Source organism: Helianthus annuus, chromosome 11, assembly GCF_002127325.2.
Source record: "Helianthus annuus cultivar XRQ/B chromosome 11, HanXRQr2.0-SUNRISE, whole genome shotgun sequence".
Classification (NCBI taxonomy): domain Eukaryota; kingdom Viridiplantae; phylum Streptophyta; class Magnoliopsida; order Asterales; family Asteraceae; genus Helianthus; species Helianthus annuus.
Genome location: NC_035443.2, coordinates 49,959,814 through 49,979,429, shown reverse-complemented (window position 1 = coordinate 49,979,429; position 19,616 = coordinate 49,959,814). Strand labels below are relative to the sequence as shown.

At 36.8% G+C, this 19,616-nt stretch overlaps 1 protein-coding gene across 1 annotated transcript; it reads right to left on the bottom strand.

Moving 5' to 3' along the window:
- Positions 1–5,247: 5,247 nt before the first annotated feature.
- LOC110890339 (TBC1 domain family member 15) lies at positions 5,248–10,563 on the bottom strand. Its single transcript, XM_022137936.2, has 12 exons — positions 10,218–10,563; positions 9,364–9,459; positions 9,086–9,189; positions 8,595–8,767; positions 8,277–8,348; positions 8,058–8,180; positions 7,120–7,208; positions 6,941–7,046; positions 6,761–6,858; positions 6,131–6,409; positions 5,602–5,684; positions 5,248–5,526 (listed from the first exon to the last, which is right to left on the bottom strand). The coding sequence occupies exons 1-12, from the start codon at positions 10,317–10,319 to the stop codon at positions 5,514–5,516; spliced, it is 1,338 nt and encodes a 445-aa protein (XP_021993628.1). The 5' UTR covers positions 10,320–10,563; the 3' UTR covers positions 5,248–5,513.
- Positions 10,564–19,616: the final 9,053 nt, after the last annotated feature.

Below are 19,616 nucleotides of genomic sequence, written 5' to 3'. Positions count from 1 at the left end.
CTACATGCATGGGTTATGATCGTATCAACTCCCATGCCCTTGAAAACGTTCTTGTCCTCAAGGACAACATGATTTCTCACGGTGGTCTCCACTCATGTCTTTCGGTGCCGTTCAGTTATATGTTGTTCAATGGCGAGACTCGGGTTTTAAGGGTGTCATGTTTGGTAGGTGTCACACCCCAACCAATGGCGGAAACATCGGAGTGAGACGAACGAGATTACTCAAAGACAACATAACACTATGATTGTGACGGTAATTTAATAATTCAATTTCATACCATCACTAAAATTTACATCATCTTAAAAGGAAAGTACAACATATTGGGAAATAACATAACAACATAATGAGAAGACATATAATGAAATTTTGGGTTATAGCGAGGGAATTTTGAGTAGTACTATTGGGCCCGATAAGCCCCACCCGAGTTAGTCGCGCCAATTATATCGGTAACGGTCGAACGGGTATTAAATTTGTCTATCACATCGCCATGGTCAGTGATAGACCTTGCAATCAAAGGCAACAACGCTTAAACAGACAGCTTCGGTTGCGCACGCTTAGTGACATAATGTATAGGTTAGCTACCTACATGTAACACCCCAAAAATATAAAACTTTATATTTTATTGTAAAGTATTAATCAAACAAGAACCAACTAACTAGGAACCTTTAACCTAGTTAGCTACAAGTCTTGAAGTAACTCGTAATAGGGTTAAAACACTTAAACTTAAGGTTAAATAAAAATTGAGGGACCAAACTAGCCAAATCTGAAACTTAATTACTAAAATAGTAAACAAACACACCAAACACACACTTGTGTGTGTGCTTGGATCGAACAGGTGACAGGGGCGACCAGGGGTTTCCTCCAAACCCTAGTTTTCACACAAAATTCACAGATTGAAGGCTTAAACCAAGTTAAAATCGAAATCTGAACATAGATTCGTGATCACCTCGTCAAAGGGATCATAAGGTATGCCAAATTAGGTTGTTTTGATTCAACTCAAATTCCTTGCATGTGATAGAAATCGAATGCTGAGCTTGATTATGTGTTAGATATATGAAATTGGAAGTGATATGAGGTTTAGGGACAAACCCTAGATGATTTCTTGACAAAATCTTGCATGATACTTGTAATGTTCATAATCACCATAGTGGGTGATTAATAAGTTAGTAGAACTTGATAAACACTAGGATTAAGATTCTTGTTCTAGTGTAATCTGAAATTATAAGATAATTTATGAAATATTGATGTTGAAATATGTGTATAATTGCCTAATTAAAGTTGATTTAGATGAGATAACAAGTCATGAACTTGGTAATGATTATGTGAAAATCTGACCCGCTAAGTGTTTGTTGAAATGCCTAAGTGGGGATTAATATGTTAAAAATCAGATGAAAACGCGTAATTGACTACTATGGCAAATTATGTGTTGATAATTACAAAAAGGGTTCTAAATTGAAGTTGAATTGAACTCCTTAGGCAAAGAATTCGGATCGTCGAGCAGACAAGCCGGATGAGGAGATACGCGCTTGAAGGGTATTCTTTAAAGGTACGCGACTTATAGTTTCGCTACATTATGTTTAATTATTGGTTTTACGTTGTTATATTGAAAATTGGTAAACAAGAAAAACCGTTAAGTCACGGAAGTGACAAAGTGCATTAGACAAGTAAAACGGGTCAAAACATGAGTTAGAAATAGAGTTTGGATGTGTCTAACAATCGGGATACCCATTCGGCATCCAAACGGGTCAAAACAAGTTGTGTTACAAACATAGAAACTAATAGCCATCACTTTTGATTGGTTATGTATCAAGCGTAGGTCGTGTAACGGACACGCAAATCCGTTGCAAAAGCATGAGCCCTTGTAGAGGGATTATAGTTCGGAACATTCACTTGTCAAATGATTCCGAAAGGCATGGTTAAATTCTTGAAAATAAGCATGATGGTTATTGCACAAGCAACCCTCGGGAGGGGAGCAAAAGCTCATACTTGGTAAACGTAGAAACGGGTGCATTGGCCTAAAGTTTATGTGATAATAATACATGTTATGGAACTTGTAAACAAATGGGTCAAATAAATAAGAGATAAATTATAGAACAACTGTTTTTGAAATAATATTTTTATGCAAAACGTGTTGATAAACGCATCCGTAATTAAATTACGGTCGCGTAGGAAAAAGAATCGGTTAAATCCGACTTACGGATCCGAAGTTATGACCATTTGAAGTTGAATATAGTAAAAATCCGGAGCTGGCAGAAAATGCAGGTCCAGAAACTGGACCTGCTGGAAAACGTGTTCCCCCGCGCCACGCGACGGGGGTAAGTGAATCTGGCGCGACACGCGGGGCGCTCCACGCGAAGATCCTTCGCGACACGCGACAGGATGAAAAGTTAAATTTATTTTATTTTTGATGGTTTGATACTAGAACTCGTTTATAAGCATTGTATATATGTCATATCTTACTTTTTAAGTGGTTTTGACTCTAGGTACTAATGGGGTCCTTCCGGATGGTGATCAAGCATGTTACAAGAACCGAACACAAATTTTGGATGCTTCCGCGTTAACTTAATCTTGTCTAGACAATGTTTTTGATGTAAATGATTTGCTAATCATGTAATCAATGTTCTAAACTAGTCGGTAATTGGCTAATAGGTGTTACTTAAAACTTTGTTTTTGTACTTATTATGAATATGTACGGTCTTAAAACATGAAACTTTTTGAAAACTCAAAGTTTTAGTACGAAATTCATGTAATATATTATAAAATCCCGTCCTCTTAACAAGGGTCTTACACTACAAGTATAACAAGAAACTGCTAATCACTACTATAAACTGTAAACAACTGAAACAATGAATTGTTTTACATATGTGAACAAAACCTGTGAACTCATTCATCATTATTTGTTGACACTCGTTCTTGCATGCCTTTCTTAGGTTGCTAAGGTATCACACATCAGGACTAGGATGTATTATGGAGTCGCATTGATTTCATCAAACATTTAGACTCAGCTTTAGTTACATTAGCTATTTGATTTTGTAATTGTTTACGCTTCCGCAATTCAATTGTATAAACAGTATTTTCTCATGAATAAGCAAATAGGAAAAAAATTTAACTCATATAGAGGTCATTCTATATAACTAGTGTCTTGGATCTTGGTTTGTCACGCGTCTCGTTGTAAAACCTTGCAAGTGGAATTTGAGGGTGTGACATTTGTTGGCAACTTGGTTTGTTGCAAAGAAATCCAAGAAACAAGTGCAAGATGAACACGTATGAAACTTTTTATCAAAAACAGAAAATAAAACTCAACTTTGGACCTCAAAATGATGATGTATCAACTTAGTTTACCATGGTAAACTTGTGATAACACTCTTAGAAGTTATCCAAGTAGGATGAAAGCAAGAAACAAGAAGAAAAGATGAAGAAGAAGGTCCAAAACTCACGATTTTGGTCTTGAGTATAATCTGCCAACTCTTAAAGATTTTGGATATTAGGGAGGATTTGAAAATGGTTTGGAGGTGTGTAAAGTGTTTGGGAGGTGGGGAGGAGATGTATTTATAAGTGCGTGAAGTGGTTGGGTGTTTAATGAAGTTAGTTGGGAGTTAGGGTGGTTGGAAGTGAGTTAAAACACTCAAAATCGCTAGTTGTCCATTTTTCTGCCCGTCAGGCCCCCTTACAGACCGTAAGGGTTCCGGTCATACGATCCATAAGGCATCCCATAAAATAAAATATTTCATTTTTAGCTGCTTGTCTTTTTTGTCATTTTATGCTACAAGCTTATATATGTTAAACATATTTTAGGGTTTTTAAGAGGTATTGAAGCATGTTATAAGTATGATGTATGTATGATCAAATTAAACTCAAGTATGGCTCAATTTTCGTATAAAAATGTGTATTCGGTGGTTGTTTGCGTATGGTGTATGCACGAATAAACAAGTATGATATAAAATGTACTCTCTATTATAATCAAGTCTTAGAATTACATTGATTGAAATCGATCTTCGAATTACAATAAATTGGAAAAGAATACGGAGATTTGTGGTGTGGTCGGGGTGGTAGAATATGGTCGTTTGGGTGCGGTTTTAGGGGCAATTTTGTGGTGATGATGGCTGCGTTTTTTGTATGCGGATGATTATATTTTGTGTAGGAAGGGTTTTGGAGCAAACGATTTGGGTGGCGAAGCAAACGGCTTGGGTGGTGGACGAACAACGAGTAGAGGAGGTGGAGATAGACCGCGACTAGCGCAGAACTCGACGAGGCGTTGTTGTTTTTCTCGATAGTAGCTCGCATTTCGTCGAGCAACAACGTAATTTTTTAGGTCAGAGGTGAATTCGGGAATGAAATCACCAAATGTTAACGACCATGAATTCATGCTTAACTGCAAATAAAAGGACGACGGCTAGTAATATAGCCTTACAAATAAGTTAACTACCCCTAAAACATGATTTAGTAATGACCCACTACTTAATAGATGATGACCCACTTAAAGTGAACAAACAAAAGAAACAAAGAAATGACCCCGTGGAATATAAGAAAATAAACCCAAACACGATCACCTTCTTCATCTCCATGCATGCCAATCTCTACGTGCATGGGTTATGATCGTATCAGCATGGGTATAAACATAAATAGAAGAAATTTTCACTTAAGCTTATCTATCTACTATAGTATATTTTGATTTGATGTCCATGGACGATAGTTTTTAAATTTGTAGAAACGATAAAAGAATAAACTAGCCAGAAATGTAAATTACATAAGAGAAACACATACCGGACTATCTGATAACACAAATTAAAATCGGAATAGTATTTACATATCAAGAATAAGTGTAGATACATTTCTCAACAATGATAAAAAAATTATGAATACTACATATAAATCTTTTTTTTATAAAATTGTTAGTCATGTCATGTTAGATTAATTCTATAAATCATTATTTTTCCAGGGATAAAAAAAGTATATATATGATGCATTTATACATATTCTTACATTTTTAACAAACAAATAAAAATTTAGACTCAAAGAACAAGTGGATCAATCAACAAACAAACAAATAAAAATTAGACTCAAAATGGGTAGAAATTTCAGCACGGCTGCAAGTGAGTAGGAATGAAAATAGAACAATCATCTTGGCTCAAACACGTTTAAGTTCGACTCAAGCTTTAAACGAGTCAATCTCGAGTAACTCATGGATAGCTCGAGTCATTTACACCCTTTTTGTTTCCTAACAAAGCTCATATTTGCATGTGTTGGTAAACATAATTACTCAAAATACACTTAAAAAACAAGAGCACCTTTGTACTTTTACAAGATTGTTGCTACATATACATTATACATATACAAAGATGACTTGTTCATTTGTCTTGTAGAAAGAAAATCAAAGGGTCAATGACCATCAACTCACAAAAAAAATATTGCCTCCAACACTGCAGTTATCGTTTTCAAATGCGAAAACGATCATCAAAACTCAAACTTGACGGGATTGAAAGAAGCCATGGAAGCTCGTTCACTGAACGCCATCATGATTTTTGCCTGCAATGCCCCAAAAACCGCGTTTATTTGGTCGAAATTGCCTAAAATATCATTAATATAAAGTCAAAAAAATACCTTTTTAGATACTTTTTGTGAATTTTCATAGCTCCTCTGCAAGCTTTCTTGGCATCCATATTCCCAGAAATGTCATTTAGTATCTACAAAAATAAATCAAAATTATTTAAAGTTTTGAAAACTAGCATCATGTAAAAGACGGAACATTTTTTGTTTAGCAAAAACGAGTACAGGCTGAAACAGGTAATTTTTCAATGTGACCCGCAAAAAGACTCAGTCATGTCGGTTGACCGGTCAACATTTTTGTTCACTTTTAATTTTTAAACAAAACTAAGTTGTTAATGTGTTTAAAAATGTTTATAGAAGCTATCATACAAAAAATATCTATCTTATTAGAATAACAATTTGGGTGACTTTCAACTCATTTTGACCCACTCAACCCGTTTGACCCATCTCATACTCAAGTAAAGCTTTTAAACATGACCCATTTAACCCATTAACAATAAAATCCAGCCCAAATCGACCCATTCCAAAAGTAAACGGGTCGAATTCCCACCCCTGGTTTTCCAAACAAAGTCAAAAGGTCAACCTTCACAACGTCGTCTAGTCCCCGAGCTTCTCTCAATAACTTGTCACTCCTGTCCTTGAGGACACTCGCTACAACGAAGACAGATATGGGAAGCGATGCACCCGACTCGGCCCCGGATTTGCTTCTGGACCCAGCCCGATTTCTCCTGTTTCGTCTCTCATACTTGCCGTATTGTCGTCTGGATTTTCGTGTTGGTTTGTGAGCATCATATTTATTGTGTGTTTCCGCTCCCTCAAACAATGAGAACAATTCGGGATCATACTCTAAAGCCCACATCATCTGTTCGGTTCAATATGCAAAATTAGGTTTTTAAATCACAAATATATTTTTGAGTAAATTACCTTTGGAGTCCTAGCGTTTTAGTGGTTTTAACCCCTTCAGTCCAAAATCAAAAAGTTTAACGCCCTGAATACCTAAATTCCCATTTAGCAAATTGGACTCAAAAGGTTATAAAATGGGAATTTAGGTATCAGGGCGTTAAACTTTTTGATTTTGGACTCAAGTGGTTAAAACCACTAAAACACAGGGACTCAAAAAGTAATTTACTCTAAATATATTTTTTACTATGCTTTGAGGGTAAAATTTGGATGAATATTTGATAGTTTTACCACGTTTTCTACTATTTATTACCTCCCACAAGTACAATGAATCGCCAAAAGAAAATTCTCTCCGAAACAACACCATAAGCATCCGGAATGCGAATAGATAACCGCCTCCACCAAGGTGTTCTACATTTGTATATGTAAACATGAAAATTATTTTTCTACAATAATATCAACGTAACTTTATTATTTAATTATCTGAAAATACCTAGATGGTGGTGAAGTTTAGGATTAACAACTTGATTTACATTAGCCAAGATGTCAAGTTGTGCTTCAACCCCCACAGAGTTGCCCGTGCACCTGAAATTCCCTCTCTTTAAAGGGACATAAATAAATATTTAACGTTAAGAAAATACAAAATAATTGCATGAAAAATAATATACTCACCAATCTCTGCATTAATCGTTCAAAGCACCAAAATGCATCTGCTTCATGTTCAAGAAGCATAATCATTGGGGAGCAAATATCACTCATTCCTGCATGGGGTATTCAGTTTAACATTGGAACCTTGAAGCGAACTACAGTTTTGTTAAACGGGTTAGGGCTGAAACAAGCCGTTTTAGCATGGGTGGAACAGCCAGGGGCAGGTTGGCCTGCAACCATGTTTTTGCCCCTTGTTCAATAAATAATTTTATTACAAAAGTAATATTAATACAAGAGTAAAATGCCATTTCGTCCCTGAGGTTTGGCCAGTTTTGCGACTTTCGTCCAAAGGTTTGTTTTTCCGCATCTGGATCCAAAAGGTTTGATATTGCCATCTTCATCCGACTCGTTAACTCCATCCATTTTTCACCATTAAGTAAGGGGTCTTTCCGTCTTTTTTGTTAACTTAAAGGGCAATTTGGTCTTTTTCACTTTATGTAAAAAGACCGAATACCTCTAAAAAAGGCCGAATTGCCCTTTAAGTTAACAAATAAGACAGAATTACCCCTGACTTAAAGGAGAAAAATGGATGGAGTTAACAAGCAGGATGAAAATGGCAAGATTTCATACCTTTTGGATCCAGATGCGGAAAAACAAACCTTTGGACGAAAGTCGCAAAACTGGCCAAACCTCGGGGACGAAAATGGCATTTTACTCTTAATACAAAAATAATTTAAATCTTTGAATACAAAGATTCAGAAGGTTGTATGCATTAAAAATAGACGCTCAACGGCTTTCAACTTTCAACTGGTATGACCTATTTAATTTTGACCCATTCCCTTTTAGCAAATTATTTTAATTGGAGCCATTGAAAATAAAACACAAACCAAATCGACCCATTTATAAGTAAAAGACGGTCGAAAGACCAAATATAACCTTCGGATATATTAGTTATTACCCACCTTGACCATAACCAACGTCTTTATCATACCAAGCATAAACAGCAAGAACATCCCAAAGTTTTGCAAGATTCTCTTGCTTCTCGTAAAACGTCAGTGACCTGTCCGTGCGAACCACGTCAAGACCTGTGGTAAAGATGTAATTCAACATAACAAAGTTTAGTAGTTTTTCTTATTAATTAAAGTTACTAAATTGAGAGTTGTTTATTCATATATATCAACCTATTTGATGTAGGGCAAGCTTCCATTGAATTATGTCCTTATCATGCTCCCGAGAATCCACTGTGTCTGGAACTGGATCAATTGCAAGTACACAACCCGCTTTATTATTAATAAGCAACGATTTATGGATGGCAATTTCAACTCATTTACTTATGAATGGGTCGGTCAGAGGTTCAATATCTCTAAGTGGTAAAAAGGGTAAAATAAAATAACTATAACTTAACAAAGACATAGGTCAAACGGGTCAAAACCCGCCCAAAGGGTATGTTTAATACATAAACGTCCTAAATTATTTTATTCAAATATATTTAACATTACCACTTTCTTGAGATTGTGGTGTCGGAAGGTGTTCAAGATTTGTCTCCAACAGTACAACTGGATCTTGAACTGGATCCCCGTTTGATGTGATCACACGTGCAGTGATGAACTTGCCGCTTCCAACAACAGGAAACATACGGCTGCAAGATTCTTTCACCTCAGCATATTGATCCCTGAAGGCATAAAAAAATATTCACTCTAAAAATACTTCTACGAAACGAAGAAACCAAATGTTTCCTAAAACTAAATAGTAGAATATTCATCATATATTGTAGGCAGGAACTGTATCTTCAACGTATCATATAGGTTTAAATAAGTAACATGTACCCATGTAGTGAAATAGTGGGAAATGTCACAAATTATAAACAAAAGAAAATAAACGAAACTTCACAGGATACATCTCTAACATCACCATGGTTTCTAACTTACATATTAAACACATAGATCGAAAAGAAACACTAGTCTATGACAAATAAGAAGATATATGTTACCTTCTCCTTTGTCGTATTTTTTCCCGTTCATCAAATGTGCTTTTAGGATCATAACAACCAAGAAGAAATTCCCACACTTCTCCTCTAATTGATGGATGAATTCCCTAATTATCATTAATGAACCAAAAAGAAAAGTGAATTTACCAATACAAAAAAAAAAAGATAAACAAAAGTAAAATATTGTCAAGTGGAACAAATAAACTATGGATATGAACAATTCCATGATCTTTTAAACGTTATATTGTCAATGTACCTTGTGACAACAAATAAAAACTTACTCCGTGATAAATTCGACTAAGGCACTTGCTTATATCAAGATAACCTTCGGGGGTAAACGCTGACCGCCACCTTTTTACACTGAGAGTCTTTCCAGCCTGATGAACAAGTGAAAACGAGCTTATAACTTAGTAACAACTTCAAGAAACCGATCACGAGAGTATAATAAATAGGTAACAAATACTGTCCAGAGAATATTTCATAAAATGCAATAAAAAAGTGTACACTCCTTCTGTCCCAAAGAAAATGCTATATATCTTTTTCTAGTAAGAGTTTAATCCTGTTGCATGTAATTTAACAAACTATTGTTTCAGTGATCACTCACATATGATCATCAAGAACCAAGACGATGAAAAACGATTAAACTTTTAAAAAATAAATGTAGAAACAAACGCGAATAGGTACCGTCCTAATTTCCAATTAAACTCACTATGCCATTAATTAGCTTTATTTAAACCAAAACTCAGCCTCTACAAACTTTTATGATCCTAAATTCTTGAAAGTAAGCCTATAAATTATCACTAGAACCAATGAATGAAAATCAGAGAAAATCACATCCCAATAGTTATTGCAAGTACCAAATTTTCCTGCTAAATAAAACTTACTCATGCAAAAAAAAAAAAAAAAAAAAAAAAAAAAAAAAAAAAAAAAGACATTCACTTTGTATCTTATCAAACAAAAAAGGTGATCAAGAATTCAACAAATCAGAGATCAATATTATATGACACTAAACATCAAAAGTTTCATACACAAAGATCAAGAAAGCTAAAACACAATAAGGTGATCAAGATCTTTAAAGAGAGCAGGCATCAAAGTGATCTGGTTATTGAAATTACAAAAGGGTTTTAAAATTAACCTTGATCCTAAACTTGGTTGAAGGAACATCGGTGCATCCAGCTCGAATTTCATAGAAGGAATCAGTGGGTAGTCCGGGGTCTTTCCGGCACATGTTCATCATCAATTGTTTGAACCCAGATCTCAAATTTGGGTAATGTTGGATGAAGGGAAAGAAAACCCAGATGAGATGTTGAGAGAAGATTCGACTGGGTGGCGAAAGGGAGGTCGTTGGTGGGTGGCTGGCTGGCTGGTTGGTTAGTCTCACTGGAGGAGACGTGGCCGCGGTCAACGTAGATCTGTTGACCTCCTTTTGTTCCCACCACCAAATTGATGGTTTATTGATGATGGTTCAAGCTCAAATTTTAATTTTACTAATCACTTTTTTTTGAGACATGTGATGTGATGTTATAACTCGAATTTCATATCTATTAATAGTTTTTTTTTACTAAGGGGGTGTTTCGCCTAGCTTTTTTAGCTTATTTTTACAAAATAAGCACTAGTGGGTGTTTGGTTTAGCTTTTTAATTTTATGCTTATTAGTTAGCTTATATAAGCTAATTTTAAGAAGCTTATGGGTTGATAGTTTTTTAGCTTATTTGAACAAGATCGTTTTTTACTCATTTGCCCTCAAATAGTGGATTAACTCCTTTGAATATGATACACACAATGGTATTATACCTCTTCCCATAATACACAACGGATTAACTCAACTTGTAGAATATAAGCTAATCCAAACACTTAAAAATAGCTTATCAAATGAAAGAAAATAAGCATAAGTTACTTTAAAATATAAGCATAAGCCAAAAAAATAAAAGCTAGGCCAAACACCCCCTAACTTGTCTTAAGTCCCTGCGTTGCGCGGGACGGGGACGTAAAATCGTGCTACCAGCGTTGCGGGGTTAGCAACGTAAAAACCGTACTGCGTAGCAACCGAACGACGACCAAAACCAAGAAAAACGTAATGTAAAATCACAAATTTTTAACAGCAAGTGACTCGCGTTATGTAAAAAGTAGATGAAGTCGAATTTATACCGACACGTTTAAAAAGTCGATGGGGTAAAAAAAACCCCGATGGACCAAATGTGACCACCAAATACCATACTAAGTAGCAACCGAACGACGATCAATTAAAAAAATGTAAAATAAAAACTAATAAAAAACTAAACTTGTTTAACTTATGTGGCAAAATGGTAAAAACAACAAAAAAACAAAACTTTGTTACAAAAAAAACCATAAAGTTTAAAAAAAGCAACAAAAAACAAAAAAAAATGTTACGATTCATTACCATGTTATAAACTAGTTTAACACCCGTCTGATGGACGGGTACTTTAATGTCATAAGTATTTTTCTCTTTGCATTCTAAATAAAATTACAATAGATTGCTTGGAATAGATTTTAGCTACTTGTAGATTTTAAAGATCGTTAAGCAGCACATACATTTTAGCTGAGAATTGTATAATGTATAATTTACTTTCATTGCTAAAGATGATAATGTATCATAGTTTTACAATAAAATGTTCTAACCGCACACCCTCGTTGAAGGGGGTACATTCGAGGTAATGGCCATCTAAGTTCAAAACAAGAACAAACTATAGCATTTCTACCTCATCGGGACGCCAAAACGTTTTCTCGACACATAACATACCCTCGTTGTCCTTCTTGTAAGTCATCCTAATGTAACGCCTTGCATTTTCATACTTTCTATATTTGGAAACCCCTGCTTGTAATCCTATTATTGGAAACTTTGTATTCTTGTAATCGTTCTTTCGTTGTAATCGATATAAAATCCGAAGCTTGAATCATAATGAAATTGATATTTTCGTTACATTTATGTTTATTACACTTCGTACATGTTCATACGTTCAAAAATATCATTCATACGACGCTTTATTCATACTTTGTGCTAAATATGTCAAACTAGCAAACTTGTGATTTATACGCTCAATTTATACAAATTCGATACTATTTCTCGACAAATAAACATAATTATACTTGTTTTATGTTTAGTTTATGCTTCATTTACATAACCTACCCTTATTTATGCTTCGTTGTGCCTAAAACACCTAAAACATACTTGAAACGTGCAACATATGAAAGTTAAGGGACTAAAACGAACAAAAATAAAAAATTCAGCCCATCAGACCTCCTGGCGGCCGCAAGCCGGCCCAGGAGCATCTTCGCGGCCCGCGAGAGTGGCCCAGTTCGCAGATTTGTGATCAGACGCGTTTTTAGCGGGATTTTGTGTTTGGTTTATTTTTGAACATGTTCTAAGCATTAATTACACACCAACTTCAACCATAAACACTTCCCTATAAAACCCAAGCATAATCCTCACATTTTTCACTTTGCAACTTGTCCAAAACACTCTCAAATCTCTCTCAAAAGCTACTGGAAATCAGAACTTGGTCAGATTCATCACAAGTTCTTCAAGTGAGCATAACTCACTCAATACTTTGACTGAATTTAGTTTATTTCATGTTTTTATTAGTTGTATTATGTGGAGTAAGTGTTGTTAATCAAAGTAATCGAATGAATCGAATGTTTATCAACGCGAAACGCTAAACGACTGTGAATAGTAGGAAGTAACAATGCGATAAAGTCAATCAATCAATAATCAAGCTAATCGAATCATCATCAAACTCAAAACTCGAATTGTATGAATTTTGGTGACATTATACGTGTGTGTGTGTGTGCCTTATGTGTTACTTGTGCGTGTTTATTTTTATGTTATGTGTGGTGCTCAATCGAATCGAAACTCGAACTCAATCGAAATCGAATCATGATAATTGGTGGAGAAGAGACAGTGCAAGATGTAGATGCTTGTATGTAGATATAGTGGTTGGGATTAAAAGTAATTTGAATAGGAAACTCTATCCTATTCGTCTTCAATCGAAATCGAAATATCAGAAATCGAAGCACCGAACGCTCGAAACAGGCGGTCGAACGGCCCAGCCGATCGGATGGACTGTCCGATCGAGCAGGCTGTCCGATCGGGATGCCTGGTCGATCGGCCAGCCCTTTCCTCTTTGGGAAGCCTATAAGTAGCCCTGTCATTGTCACTCTTTCCACTTTTGGAAACTCTCTGACCGACCAGCTCGTGCTCCCCTTCTTTTCTCAGATTTCTCTCGATTCCGGTAAGACTTCATCCTAAATCTTATACTTTCTTGATCAATACACACTCCTACACCCTTCTATCTTTCAAATCTTAACTTTTAACCGTGAAATCATCAAGATCTAAGTATTCTAGGATGATGTCATCATGGGTTCTTGAAGAACTTCATGTTTTGGCTTCAATCCACCAAGAATCACTTGGATCCAGCCGATTTCCACATAAATAAACAAAGATCTGTTATAAATCTAAACATTACATGGTGTAAAGGATTGAAAGAAGGATCTTCCAACTTTTTTACACTCAATGCCTTCAAACCGGTAGAAACGGAGCTTGAGCCAACTCACTAATCATTCTACTAGTTGTGTGGTTCAAGATTCGGATTCTATCTACGAGGTTCACCGATTTCGGGTTAAAACTCCGTTCCGAACCATTCACCGACCGGACTTGGGTGATTCCTGTCCGAGCAAGGAAAACAAGTAAGAACGAAGGTTCCATGGTTCAACTCGTTGTCAAAATACTTCGATATCACGTTAAACCATCAGAACAGCCAAGTGTTAGACGACAGGCCGACCAGGTCAGGATGCTGACCGATCGGACAGGTTGTTCGAACGAACAGCCTAACCGATCGGACATGTCAGCCGATCGACCAGGCCAGCCGATCGGCTAGCACATGGCCCCACACTTTAGCAATTTCATGAAGTCTAGTATTGAATGAAGTGTTGTTCGATCGAACTACGGTTTGGGTTGAATTACTCTTCGGATCATGAGATACTATGCTTCAACACTTGATCGATTTTCACCTCGTTCAACGTATTGGAGTGCCACCCGATCGAACATGTTGTCCAATCAGGTGACATCCTGCTGAGGACCTATTACTAAAGTACCTAACCGATCGGTTAAACCGGCCAATCGAACGGCCCGTTCGATCGATCGACCTGAAAGGTAAGAATACTTCCATGTTCTCAAATACTACAACGAAAACTTCAAAAGGACAAGCCATCATACACAAACACATCCTACTCAAAAGGAAGAAACAACCCACTCGAACAGTCCAACCGATCGAGCCTACCGGCCGACCAAACAGACTGTCCGAACGGACTGTCAAACCGAACGAACAACCCGTCCGATCGAACCTACCGTTCGATCGACCAGGCTGTTCGACCAACCAACACTTGTTTTCGTTTTACACGTTACTCATCGCTATGCTATCGAACTATTCAGGCTAACCCTACTCTCAAGAGCTCCCTTCAATCCATCAATCGCTGTGAGTATACTCGATCCCTTTTTGCTTTAGCACTTTTGGGTGTTACATACGTTACTTATCTAAACCACAATCGAACACAGTACTCAACTATTTAAAACGCTAGCCGTTCTGCATATATTACGTGACTAAATGAATGCTTGTTGTTATGTTTACACGTGGAATGCTGTCTACCTGCCTTAAGGACGATAGTACTATAGTTTGGACTCAGCACCCGTTCACCCGGGGGTTGTTAAGGACAATAACTTGCATGGATTACGGTGGTAATCATGTATTGAGAACTGCCTCGGGCAGTCAACCCGCAGTCATTGGTATCGATAGTTCCATGTCGATAATTAACATGCTTCGTTTTCCTCTGTGTACGTGCTGGTTATGCGTAAACTATTTCGAACTCTATATGCTATTATCAAACTTGTATGCTCACCTTTACATTTTATGTATTGACTTTATTTTAACGTATGTGACAGGCAACTAGGATGCTTATCTGCTATGTTAGTGCATGCATCTGTCGACTTCATCTTGTATCGAGTCTTAGATTAGATTGTATAGATCAGGGCACGTATAATGAGAAAATGTCAAGTTGTATGTTATGAAAATGCTGATTTTGCTCGGAATGCTAATTCCGCTTGAAATGTAATTTGGACACTTTCGAGCGGAATCACAAGTTTCTAATTCCGCTCCAAATGTCTCGTGTATCTTTCGAGCAGAATCAGAACGGTATATATAGGTTCCAGGAGCGAAATCAGAGCAACGATTCTTGAATTCCATACCGAAGTGCTGCCGGTGTGAGGACTGATTGTATTCATTGTCAATTTAATATAATCAGTGTTTAAAGTGAATTGCGTGTTGTATCTAAGTCTATTTCTTGTTTTCCGCACCCGAAATAGATCAGAACCTCTCTGAACGATTCGTTCGGGTCAATCGCACGATCCTACAATTGGTATCAAAGCTCAGGAGGAGGAGTTCTGCAGACTACAGCTGATTTTGATTGCATTTTCTATCTTCTACACCTTCTTTCATCAGTTCAGATAGTTTTAACGGTCAAAACCAGATCAAATTTTCACAGATTGTATAAAATTGAACATTAACAAAGCCTTGAAAGTATCACATTAAAATTCGAACTAAAACTGGACAAAATGGACCCCCAAAGTGATTCCGCTCGAATGGACCTCTAGTGATTCCGCTCGAACATAGTGTCTGGTTTCGCTCCAAAATAGTGATTCCGCTTCTAACATTTTGTTGATTTCGCTCCAGAGTTACTAAATCGGTGATTCCGCTCGAACATAGTGTCTGGTTTCGCTCCAAAATACTGATTCCGCTTCTAACATTTTGTTGATTTCGCTCCAGAGTTACTAAATCGGTGATTCCGCTTGAATCTAAGTGGTGATTCCGCTCCAGAGTAACAAACTAGTGATTTCACGTCAAATCGGTTGTTAATTCCGCTCCAGATTACCTTGTCACAGATTCCGCTCCAAAGTGTTGTTTGGGTGATTCCGCTCGAGACTGTATTTTGATATTCCGCTCGAACCTGATATTGGTTATTCCGCTCGAAAAGACTATATTGGGCTATTTCACTTGAACAAGTATCATGGACAACGATTTCTACAACGCTTTTGCTACTCCGACTACTCCGGCTGTCATTGCTCAAGCAATGAATTTGGAAAACAAAACAGGAACTACTCAAAAACCCCCGAAGTTAATGAGCTTTGAGGAGTATTGCGGGTGGAAAGATAGGTTCGAAAACTGGGTTCAGGCAAACCATTTGAGGTCATGGGAATGTATTTTAAAGAAGTATGTCTTGCCACAGACTGATTTACAAGTTGAGAAAGCTATATCTGAGTTTACTGTTCAAGAAAGGGATATGTACAAAGTCGAGAAGATGATGATCAGTTTATTACAACAAGCCATCAAAGAAGATATCTTCATATTGCTTCAGCACGACAAAACTTCAAAGTCAATCTGGGATGCTCTACGTATCAAGTTTGAGGGTAGTGAACATATGATTAAGAGCAAAAAGGCACTGCTCAAGAAAGAGTATGATCTATTCAGCAGTCTACCGGGTGAAGACACAAAGAAGCTGATTGAACAATACTGCCACTTGGTGCGATCCATGTCGATGCTTAGTATAACTAAAGATCGTGAAGAGTGGGTAGACAAGTTAGCGGACGCTTTACCGCAAAAGGAATGGGGTACATACTTGATGATATTGAAGAATACTGGGGTTTATGATGGGTTGATTATTTCTCAGTTTATCGAGAAGATTGAGGGTCAGGATCTGGAACAGCAAAAGATTGCGAGGATGAACAGTCCAAGTGGTCAACAGGATGTAAAAATGTACTACAAAGCTAGTGTTCCGGAAGTTGAAAGAAGTCCAAAGATTCAAACTGCATTTAGTGCTGGGGATTCAACGGAAAAAGCCGATCAAAGTCCTAAAAGCAGCAGTGGTTTCTCTTCATACCCGAGTGTCAATCCGAAAGATTCAACTACAAGCTTTCATTCTCAGAGTACGAAAACTAGAAATGGTTACGTGATTCAGTGTAACATTGCTTTGAATCTTCCAGACGGCCAAAGTTTCTCTGAAGAAGTTGCGAAAGATCACATGGCTCTACTTGGTTCTATATTACTATCTTATGAAGGATTAGTTGCAGGACGGATCAGAAATCCTATGCTCACAAAGGAGGATTATGATCAGATAGACGCCGAAGAGATGGAACTAATGGATATCAAATGGTGTTTAGCCAGTGTTCTTAGACGAGCAGAAAAAATCAAGATGATTACTGGGAGAAATGACTTTCTTGATGCACATGTTTCTACTTTAGGTTTTGATAAATCTAAAGTTACTTGTTTTCGATGTAGGGAGAAAGGGCATTTCAAGAGAGAATGCAAGAACAGGGAAGCTAGTGGAGTTCAGAATCCGTTCGGAAAAGACGATTACTACCGGAAAACCATTTATCAGCAAGTTGGTCAGCAACAACAGCAAGAACCGCAGGTGGCTCATGGTAGAAAAATCGAGGATTCAAAGAGAGCATGTTTGGTGGATTTTAACTGGAACAAATACATATCACCCGAAGGCAAAGCATGTTTGATCAATCAGGATGACGAAAGGCTACCTGAAGGCTTTAGCTGGGATATGTTTGTTGATGAAAAAGGAGAATTCAAAGCGTTCATTGCAAAGATTGTAAAAGAACCAGATAGGTTTGCCACATGGATGAAGTCTATTGGTGAGACTGTGAAGAATGTAGAGGAAGTGTCTGTTTCATCAGAAGAATGTTCACAGAGTTCAGATGAGAGTTTACAAAGTGATGACAGTTCTGAAAAAGAAATTGTTTTTGATCAAACTCCATCTGATACTGGTTCTTTGGATGATAGTTCTGAAAAGCCTATAGATTTTGATCAGTCACCAACTGACGACAGCAGTGATGACGAAGAAGAACGACATATCAATGTTGCAAAATCTCATCTTTCTCCTGAAAGTTTTCATTTCTATTTTGCAGATCGATTGGAAAAGCTGAAGGAAAAATGAGCTGCAAAAGAACAAAAAGAAATGAAGATTGAGAGTGATGCTGAAAAGGATGAGATTGTTCAACATGAAGAAGTTAAAGTTGCTGCTGAAAAGACTTTTCAGGTGAAAGAAGAAGAAAAGATGACTGAAGCTGAGAAAATTGTTGAAGTTGAGAAGATTATAGAAGTTGAAAAGATAGTGGAAGTCATCAAGCCATGTTCAAAGTGTCTTGAACCTTGCAAAGAATGTGCAGTCAAAGACGAGAAGATGGCTGAGTATGAGAAGAAGAAGGAGCAGTTGCTGTTCAATCTTAATTATGTGAAAGAATCTTATGATGTCTTGAACAAAACAGTAACTGGTCTTCAAAAGACAAATTCTGAGAGAGAACAAGCACTAACGATGATGAATGTTGTTATGATGACAAAACATAAAGCTATAAATTTTTACATCGAGAAGAGTGCTAAATGGAAGCAAGAGTTGGAAACTGAGAAGATCGAGAATGAGAGAATCAGACGTTTATTGCAGAGTTACTCTAGTTCTGATTATCTTATTGATAGAATTTATCCAACTGCAGGTATGGAAGCTTTCCAAGAGGACAAGCCAAAGAAGAAAGATATTGGTAAGAAACCGACTGTTAGCTATAACAAGTGTAATCCTCCGATCTGGGAAGGTTATTCTCCCAGAAAACCGAATGAGGAGCAACTTGAAAAGGCAGTCAATATAAAGTTAAAAACCGACACAACTGATGAATTACCAGAAAATATTGACATCACTTACACATCGTCTGACACTGATCATGAGTCTGAGTTAATAAAAAAGGTGGTTGATCAGGTGTTGGATACTGATGAGGAGTTTGAGTCAAAGTCTGAGTCTGGAGGGTCAAATTCGTCAGTCAACAGTCAAAAGTCGTCGGTCAAACGGTCCTATAGTAAAGAATTTTTATTATAACATTTGAAGTTGTATACACTTTAAATGATTCTGACAAATTATACTCTGACAAAGAGTTTCCAATAAGAAGTGTTCGTTTTGAAATGATCAAAAAGGTTTTCAAAATGGCAGAAATCAATATTTCTGAAATAAAAGACTTAAGTCTTAATGGAAAACCTAAAAAATACACTTCAAGAGTTCAACAACGTTTAAACAAGAAAAAGGGTTACAATTCTAGTTCTGGTTTTCAAAAGAAACCAAATCATAATGGTAGCTACAAAAAGAAAGGTTTAGGTTTTATTCCACCAGAAAATTATAAAAATGAGAAAAATTCTAAAACAAAAACAGAATTTGTTTCAGGTGGAAGTGCTGAGGAAGAACAGGAGAAACCATTCTGGAGACAATCAAATCAGGAGTTTCTTGCTGAAATGAAAAGAAAAGGCACTGGAGTTTTTCATCCGAAAGAAACTCGAACCTGTTTCAAATGCAATGAAGCTGGTCACATTGCATGGAATTGTTCGAAAAACGCCAAGACAAAACAGGGAGTTTCTAAGAAATTGAAAAAGAAAGTTGTTAATGTTGAACCACCAACCGAAAAATTTAAAGTTCTGGAAAAC